Source organism: Staurois parvus, unplaced genomic scaffold (assembly GCF_062004578.1).
Source record: "Staurois parvus isolate SC_StPar_1 unplaced genomic scaffold, SC_StPar_1.0 ptg000725l, whole genome shotgun sequence".
In the NCBI taxonomy this organism is placed as follows: domain Eukaryota; kingdom Metazoa; phylum Chordata; class Amphibia; order Anura; family Ranidae; genus Staurois; species Staurois parvus.
The window spans coordinates 280,988-290,720 of record NW_028318521.1 but is presented as its reverse complement, the minus strand read 5'-3'; the positions used below and the strand labels follow the sequence as shown (position 1 = coordinate 290,720).

At 38.2% G+C, this 9,733-nt stretch overlaps 1 protein-coding gene across 1 annotated transcript in view; it reads right to left on the bottom strand.

Annotated features, from left to right (window-relative positions):
* Positions 1-359: 359 nt before the first annotated feature.
* Positions 360-9,733, bottom strand: part of LOC149445362 (G protein-coupled receptor 37-like 1) — a 99,751-nt gene continuing 90,377 nt past the window's right edge. Inside the window, exon 2 of the mRNA XM_089653877.1 lies at positions 360-3,571. Coding sequence (XP_089510003.1) covers positions 2,804-3,571 — 768 coding nt within the window. The 3' untranslated portion in view covers positions 360-2,803. The remainder of the gene's footprint in view (positions 3,572-9,733) is intronic.

The window sequence follows — 9,733 nt, the reverse complement described above, 5'->3', positions numbered from 1 at the left end:
ATAATGATAAAAAGTAACCTTGTTTATTTTTGTATCTTTCTGTTTATTTATCTACAGATCAAAGGGATGAACTTCAAAGAAAAGCAACCTGCCAAGTAAAAATTTTTTTTGTTATTTTTAAATTAAATGTTTCTGTTTAACCCCTTATTAGCTCTTAATTCACTCTAATCCGCCCCAATTATCTCCTTATTTGTTCTCCTTTTCCATTTAATTATTTTCCTGCATATTTTTTTTGTTCATTTCCATTTTATAACCTATTGATAATTTAAACAGTTTTGTTGTTTTTGTTTGCTTTGCTCATTATTAGTGTTACACCTTTAACATATATTTACATGTTTCACATTGAAAAAAGCACAAAATTGAGAAAAATACATTTATTTCACTTTTAAATACATTTTCAATGCTTTGTACCAGAATCATAATTTTAGTGTCATTTTAAACAGGACAAATTACAGAATAAAATGCACAATTTTTATGTGCAGTAACACTATTTATTTTTAAATTAAACACTGCTCAAATAAAGAAAACATGCTTTTTTTTAGTTTTGTTATATTTAATTGTCTAAGGATTGTGAAAAAAATATAATTGTTGGAAGACAATCATGAAAAGAAAGCTTTGTTTGTTCTTAAAAAAAAAAAATATGTATTAGGCTGTTAAGTAACAACAAATGTTATATTAGGTAATGACAAAGTTATCACTAAATAAACAGGTCCATAGCAGAAATGTAAAAATTGCTCTGGTTCATAAGGGGTGAACAGGTGTGAGAGCCGTAATGGCTGTCGAGTGGGCTGTGGTGTACTTAATAACCAATCACTTATTCAGCTGCCATTGGCTCCTGCTGCTGTCAATAAAATGAAGTGCTGAGGAAGTGGGGGGTGGGGCTACATCCCGCTGTGTGTGTCTATGGAGCACAGCTCCATAGGCACACAGCTCTGGAGCGAGCAATCACCGTATGACCCCATAGCAAGAGGAGACACAAAAAGAGGAGAAGCCAAGATTGCCAGCAGGGGATCCAAGAAGAGAAGGATCAGGGCCGCTCTGTGCAATACCAGTATAAAGTATAAAATGTTTGTTATTTTATTAATAAAAAAATAGACTTTAGTAACACTTTAAATTATTATTGTTCTCTAGAGCATAAGAAAAATTATTTCTGCACACCCGTGAAACATAATTTCTTATAACCAAACCACACTATGGAAGATATGAGTGTTTTGGATCTTCAAAACTACTCAGCAAAGGAAAACTTTTGAACTAAGAATGATAATTCTATTTGACACAAAAGATAATGAGCTAAATGTGGACCTCAGTTTTCTAAATCACTATCGAACATTAGTTTTACAACCACTCACCACTGTGACTCTTTGCCCCTCTCATCCCATAGCCATCTCCCTGCTTTATCTCACTAACTATCCACGTTTAAAGAAGTACAGCCAAAGCTTGTTTGTCTGTACTTCTACTATGGAGCAATGAACTGCACTCCTGTGTTCCTAAGGAGCACAAGAGTGCAGTTCATTCTGCACTCCTGTGGCCCGTTTTCAGCCAACAGCAGGCTAAAGTCTACTGTCGGCTGCAGGGGCGGACTGACAACTCATGGGGCCCCCGGGCAATAGGGGATCATGGGGCCCCTGTGTCCTTGCCCAAACTCAAAAAAGCCTATGAAAAAGGTACCAGGGGCATCTCATGGGGCCCCCTACTGACCCCGGGCCCTCGGGCGGCGCCCGAGTTTCTAAATGCAGTACTAAAACAAATATAGTTTTATCACTTTTAAACCACAAGCTTTTGTGCCTAAAACTAGTCAATATTTTTTAAATATGAAATGCTTGTAATATACTAGTGCAACTTTTTGCTAGTTGATATAAACCAGGGGTCCCCAAACTGTCCTTCAAGCTTTAATTGGGCAGACTGTGCCCAGTGGGAGAAAAAACAATGCCCGATCTTTGGTATTAGGGGAAGAAATAGTTGGTGTCAGTGGGAGGAAAATTGCCCCATTGTTGGTGTAAGTGGCAGGAATTATGCCCTATTGTTGGTGTCAGTGGGAGGAATAATGCCATAAGGGCTGGATAAAGGCAAGAAAAAGGCCGCATCCAGCCCAGGGCCGAAGTTTGGAGACCAATGATATAAACAATACAAACAATTAGCAGACATTTCATTACAATCATTCAGACTATTTTCATTATTTTTAATAAGAACGCATTCACAGGATGCCAGTGTATAATATGAACACGTTTGGCATGAGCTGAGTGTGGTTTTCTTTCTGTATTCAACTATCTTGTAAATATACAGCAGAATAGCATCAACATAGATGTTACATATTTATATTTTGGATTTGTATATGCTTAATTCATCTTTACCACAATACACATTAGCTAATTAGCAAACAACACATAAGTACCATACTAGCATACATTTCACATCCTATTAACACCAAAGTTGCTATACCCTTTAACTATGCTGCATATGCAAGGTGCACTATATAAACCATTTTGTCAGTTGTTTTTGTAATCTATTGCTATGTTTAAAATTGTGAGTTTGACCTAATCAAACTTGCTAAATTGACTGATCAGTCCTTTATTTTCTCTAAAGATTCACCATACAATAGTAAATGTTTTTACTTCTCCCTTACTTTCCTTTTACCTTGGTTTTTTCCTACTGTAATATATATATATATATATATATATATATATATATATATATTAAAATTCACAACTGGAAAGGTAGTGAGTAGTGTTTTTATATCTTTTGGACAATTTCAAGTCAGTAATGAGTGAACACTGATACTAATTCATATAACTCCTGCCATCTATTAACATGGTGTTCCAAGCTGTAATTCTGGATCATTTGTACAGTTAGAGATAGTTAATTGTTCTGGTTTGCCTGTAATCTCCTCAGTCTTATGTACAGATCCTGGTTTAGGCTCACCATCACAACAACAGCAGCAGCAATCCAGGAAGGCCTGTCCTAATGGTTTAGAAATGCACAACAGTAAAACAGGTGTAACTGCACACTTTAAAAATAAGAAAAACTGAGTGATAAGCATCAGAAGATTGTGAGGGACATCAAAACTGGTGTAGCTAAACAAGATGTTTGTAACATTTTCTGGCAAAATGCATATGCTATACACAATAGCTAAACCTGCCACTATCCAACTGAGCTGGCATTGGCTCTGAACATTTTTTATGCTCTTTGTGCTTCCAACAATTCTCAGAGTTACTAGTAACGAAGTCATTGTGAAAAGAAGTGGCAGGCAAAAGTAACAGCCCAGAAACCACCACATACGAGCATGCTTATAAGTAAGAACCAGGGAGTACAAAACTGGAGAGAGTTCAGAGGATGGGTCCATAACACAGGAGTCAATAATCAGTCCTGATGTTGGGGAACGTTCCTGGTGGAGTTGCCACAGAAATATTTCTGGAAGAGCAAGGGCCAATGAGCCAATCCAGATAACAGATATCTTTCCTAATATAGACCGGCACTGCTCCTCTGGCTGTGAGGAAAATTGAGATGTTATTGTCTGGAAACGATCAATACCCAGAGCACAAAGGGAGAATGTTGAGACACCAAATGAAGAAACCTGTGAAAAGAAGCAAAATGGATGATTATGCAGAAATAATAGACCAAGTTTTTTTTTCAATAAAATAACTGCCAGAGCTATTTGTACTTGAAACTGCATGTACGTTCTCTATGTGCATCCAGGGGAAAACATGAATATTATTAGGCTAGTTTCTATACAGGTCAAATGTTTTTCATTCATACAAAATAGAATGAATTAGAAAAATATTGCATTATGGCGACTAGATTTAGCATATGATTGTAGTAAATAAGTATTCACTTCCTATGATCATGGGCTCCATCTAGTGGCCATATTGTGGTATTTTCAGAATTCAGAATGTAGGAGCAGTTTCATAGGATGAATAGCTCTTCATTTTCTTTTCTTAGAACTACACCCCAGCTGTGAGTTTAAAATGTAACTCTAGTTTTGGTAAACAAACTATATACAGTACATTGCAAGGAGTTTAACATGTAGGTAAAATCTAGCAATAAGCTTCTCTTGTTTGCTTCCTTTTGTCAGCAAAATATACTATTGAATAAAATTTAGTTACAGTATATCTAGTCAATAACTTCCAAAAAATACTCGTTGATCGTGTCAGCAATTCAGAGCTGTTCTGTATCCTGTGCGCACTTCTTGTTTTAGGAGTGTACTTAGCTCTTCCAATTCTTTTGTTGGCCCACAGAACAATTAGTCACTGTATTGCAGAGAACAGGAGAGTGTGAGGGTTTGAGAGGTTTAGCAAAAGACAACCAGGTAGGGCTGATATTCTACAAAAATCATGTACGTCGTTAGCCCACAAGAAGACTGGAATGGATTTCTGGCAGATAAATGGGTATTTTTATGTAATTGCAGGGTCTTTAAGGGGTTAAAATATGGTGAAATGTGCATGTATTGCAGAAATGTACTGAGACACACTTCAACCCTTTCACTTCCAGAGCCAGTTTTGCGTTTTTGCACATTTTAAAATAAATAATTTTAGGCCTGAAGAACCCTCCAAATATTGTATATTTTCTGAAAGCAGAAACCCTGAGGAATAATGCCCCATGCCCATTTGGCATTTAGCCCAAATGTATGAGGCCCTGCTTTTAGGTGCAGGCAGAAGGCACATCCGGCCCTGCTGGTGTTAGCCTGCAAAAGTCTATGAGAGGTGGACAGCAGCTGCAGCTGTACAGGACTGAATGGTGCACCAAGTGGTACTAACATTTAAAAAAGTTTGCACTCAGTAATGAATGCCCAGAACACAGCCTAGTGCATTGGGGCTAAATGGCCAATATGGATGGGGCCTGAAATGCTTGTAGTTCCAATTTTCTAGGTCAAATGATATATTACATATATGAAGCACAATTTTCAGTAAAAAAAACATTAACCACTTGCCATCCTGAGGATTTACCCCCCTTAATGACCAGACCTCTTTTTTCTACTCGGCGCTGCACTAATTCAATTGATAATTGCAAGGTCATACAATGCTGTACCCAAACAAAATGTATGTCCTTTTTTTTCACACAAATAGAGCTTTCTTTCAGTGGTATTTTATCACCTGTACGCTTTTTATTTTTCACCCTATAAACAAAAAAAGACCGAAAATTTTGAAGAAAAACAATATTTTTTACTTTCAGCTATAAAAAATATATAGTAAACTCAAAGGTAGTTATAAATTTAGGTCAAAATGTATTCTGCTACATGTTTTTGGTAAAAATAAATCCCAATAAGTATATATTGATTGCTTTGTGTGAAAGTTATAGCGTCTACAAACTATATGGTATAGATACTGCAATTTACTCCATTTTTTTGCTATACAGCACTGTGCTAGTTTAATGGACAATTGCGCGGTCATGCAATATGGTACATAAATTAAATTTATGTACTTTATTTCACACAAATAGAGCTTTCTTTTGGTGTTATTTGATCACCTGTGCACTTTTTATTTTTGGCGCCATAAACAAAAAAATTTTTGAAGAAAATTAAAAAAAAAAAAAATATTTTCTTAATTTGGTCATAACAAATATCCAAAAAAACTAAACTTTTGTCATAAATTTAGGCCAAAATGTATTCTGCTACATGTTTTTGGTTAAAAAAATCCCAGTAAGTGTATATTTATTGCTTTGTGTGAAAGTTATAGCGTCTACAAACCATGGTATAGATAATGGAATTTACACAGCTTATACTTTCTGACTGTTCATCACATTTCTTGTGTTAAAATACCAGGATAGTACAAACCCCTCCAAATGACCCCTTTTCGGAAAGTACACACCCTAAGCTATCTGCTGAGAGGCATATTGAGTCCTTGGAAGATTTATTTTTTTTCCAAAAGTTTCTGGAATATGACAAACTTTTTTTTTTTTTTTTACACAAAGTTGTCATTTAAATTATTTATTTCTTGCACAAGCCATGGGTATATGTGGAATTACACCCCAAAATACATTCTGCTACTTCTACTGAGTATGGGGATACCACATGTGTGGGACTTTTTGGGAGCCTAGCCACATACAGGAGCCTGAAATCCAATGACCACTTTGAAAGCCTGAAGGTGCATAACTTCCTGATTTCACTTCCTCAATACCTATCACAGTTTCAAAGGCCCTGACATGCCAGGATAGCACCATCCCCCCCAAATGACCCCTTTCTGGAAAGTAGACACCCCAAGGAATTCAAAAAGAGGCATGGTGAGTATTTTGCAGATCTCATTTCTTCTCACAAGGTTTTGAAATGTAAAAAAAGAATAGATAAAATATGTTTTTTGTTTTTTTTTCTTCATTTTCCAGAAACTTGTGGCAACAAATGAGATCTGCAAAATACTTACCACACTTCTTATCAAATTCCTTGGGGTGTCTACTTTCCAAAAAGGGGTCATTTGGGGGGGTTTGGTGCTATCCTGGCATTTCAGGGCCTCCGAAACTGTGATAGGTAGTCAGGAAGTGTAATGAGGAAATAAAGCCCTTTAAAAGCCTGAAGGTGCTTATTTGATTTTGGGGTCCTGTACTTGGCTAGACTGCCAAAACGTCTCTCACATGTGGTACCCCCATACTCGGGAGAAGTAGCAGAATGTATTTTGGGGATTAATTCCACATATACCCATGACATGTGTGACCAATAAATCATTTAAGTGACAATTTTGTATAAAAAAAAATTTGTCATTTTCCAAAAACTTGTGGTAAAAAATTAAATTCTTCTATTGATTCAACATGCCTCTCAGCAAATAGTTTGGGGTGTCTACTTTCCAAAAAGGGGTCGTTTTTGGGGGGTGGGGGCGTTTTATGCCCAGCATTAGAAGTTTATCCCACACATCACTCCCTCTTCTAACCATCTGAAGATCAAGCCTTTTCTGACACTTTTTGTTCCATGAAAAAAATCAGTATTTTTGCTAGGAAATTAATTTAAATCCCACAAACATATATTTTTTTAAAGCAGACACCCTAGTTAATAAAATGGTGGGTACTACTACAATTTGTTATGGCACATAGTACTCGCGCAGCAATTTTTCCAATGCAATTTTTTTTAAAAAGTACACTTTTTTTACTTTTAATGCAGAAAAACACAATATATTGGCCAATTATTTGGTAAGATATAAAAGATGATGGTATGCCGAGTAAATAGATACCAAACATGACATGCTTTAAAACTGCGCATGCCCCATGAAATGGCGACAAACTGCATACATTTTAATATCCATAGGCAAAGCTTTAAAAGCCTTTAAAAGCTACCATTTTAGATTTACAGAGGAGGTCTAGTGTTAGAATTACTGCCCTTGATCTGACGTTCACGGCGATACCTCACATGTATGGTGCATCTGCTGTTTACATACCGCCACAGGGTCAAAGCTTGTGCACACAGGTGTGCATGCATGGGAGGGGCAAAGGTTTTTTTTTTCTGTTTTTTTTTTATTCATTTTGATTTTTTTAATTATTTTTACACTGTACCTTGCCCTTACCTGGCAGAAACACCAGCTGCATTCTCAGGTTCCCCGTTGGCATGAGACTGCCCGAGAAGTGGGGGAGGGGGGCATCATCTCCCGCTGCTTGTAAAAGCAATCTTGCAGCTAATTAGCCAGTAGGATTGCTTTTACATGAAAGCCGATTGATGGCTGAAAAAAACGATACCAGGATGATGCCTGCAGCTGTAGGCGTCATCCTGGTATAACCATTCAAAGTCCAGTGATGTACCAGTACGTCGCTGGTCCTTGTTGGGTGTATATGCTATGTTCTTTTTTTTTTTTGTATGCAGCCTGTGGACTGAATGGAAAAAAAGAGAAGACATTTCTGCCAGAAATAGTGTGTGGTATGCCCACCATTAGAATATACCGCCCTGCATCCTCCCACTTCTAATGGTGGGCACACATTAGGTCACACTTTGCCACATGCGCCAGTTCCAAATTGTACAAATGTCTGAATAGTGGCACGCTTGAATAAAAATTGTCCACGTATAAGTGGTACCCCATATGTAAAAAGGATGACACCAAGTCCCAAACTATTTTGCCACTGCTCCCCAAGTAGTCTGGGCATCCAGGGGGCTCCACGTGACTATCTTTTCCCCCATAAATCCAAAACTTATAAGTATAGCCTGTTGTCCTCTCACAGGTCTTCTACATCTTGACCCCATATCTGGCACGCTTGCTGGGGAGAAATTGTTTGAATGCAAGGTGGCCAGAAAAATTTATGAGGGACTCATCAATGCAGATGTTTTGCTGGGGAGTATAGACATCTGCAATTTTTTGGCTAAGGTGATTTGCTAGGGACTGAATTTTGTGGAGCCGGTCAAATTCAGGGTTACCCCGAGGATGACAGAGTGTGTTGTTGAAATGCATAAAACACATTATACTCTCATATCTATGCCTGGCCATAGCAGCAGAGAACACGGCATTTGATGAATCTGGTCTGCGGACCAATACAACTGGAATTAATTTCTTTTAGTAATGCCCATGTTGAGGGTTAGGCCCAAAAAATGTAAAGTCGAAAACCGTAATGAGTTTCCATGCGACTGGTGTGGCAAAGTTGGAATTTTGGTTGGCGGTGATAAAATGTTGTACATATAAATTGCTTTGATCCACAATCAACGCATACAGATATTCTGTGAAAAACATTTTCAAAAATCAAGGGGAGTAATTAAATTTGCTATTTCCACCTGAATTCCAGGTTGGGCAGTGAATGGGGGAAGTATGGGTGCTGCAGAATTTGTGGGCTGCCAATCGGGATTTGCAAGCACATCCGAAAGGATACTAGGAGCTCTGTGGGCCTGTGTACGAATTCTTGGTTGCTGCGGGACAATACTTGTGCTCGCCACCGCACTGGCTTGTACTGGACTTATGGGACTTGCCCCGTCACCAAGTCATACTGCAGTGCTGGTATTATTATTATTATTATTATACAGGATTTATATAGTGCCAACAGTTTGCTCAGCGCTTTACAATATAACGGGAGACAATACAGAACAATACAGTTCAATACAAGAGGGTTAGGAGGGCCTGATCCTGGGAGCTTACAATCTAAGAGATATGTGAAAGACCAAGATGTACTAGACCGCTGGTGCTCGCCAGTTCACCAAAAGGTAGCATGGCACTAGTACTGGCATTCTGCTGCATATGAGAGTCATCAAAATTTACTGACAAGTGCTAACAGAGATCAGGCCTGATTCTGCGAACACTGTAGTTTTTTGTGCAATGTATCAAGTGACAAAGACCTACTGACACTGCACTTGCTGGGGGAGAAGGAGGGGGTTACCGTAGGGGCTAAAGACAGGTGCTGGCAGGTGCCGAGGCTGATCCTGCTAACGCTGTGTTTTTGGGGATGCTATATTAATGTGAATGCTGGTATAGTGATGACCTGATCAAAGATATTGATCCGTTCAGATGCTATACTAGCAATAGAGGATTATTGTGCATGAGCGTGTTCTGGGCAATCAAGGAGTTAAATGTGATGACTGTTGTACTGACTGGCAATCTGACGACACCTGGGAGGGGTGTGAAAACCATGGGAGCGCAAATCATGTATATATATATATATATATATATATATATATGTGTGATTTTGCGCACCCATGCCGCCCTGTAGCAGTATTTCTGCTATAGGGTGGTCAGGAAGCGGTTACAGAAGAGGGCTGTGTTACGGCGCTGCGTTACTTTAACTGACAATTGCGCGGTCATGCAACACTGCACCCATATTACATTTACGTCCTTTTTTCCCACAAATT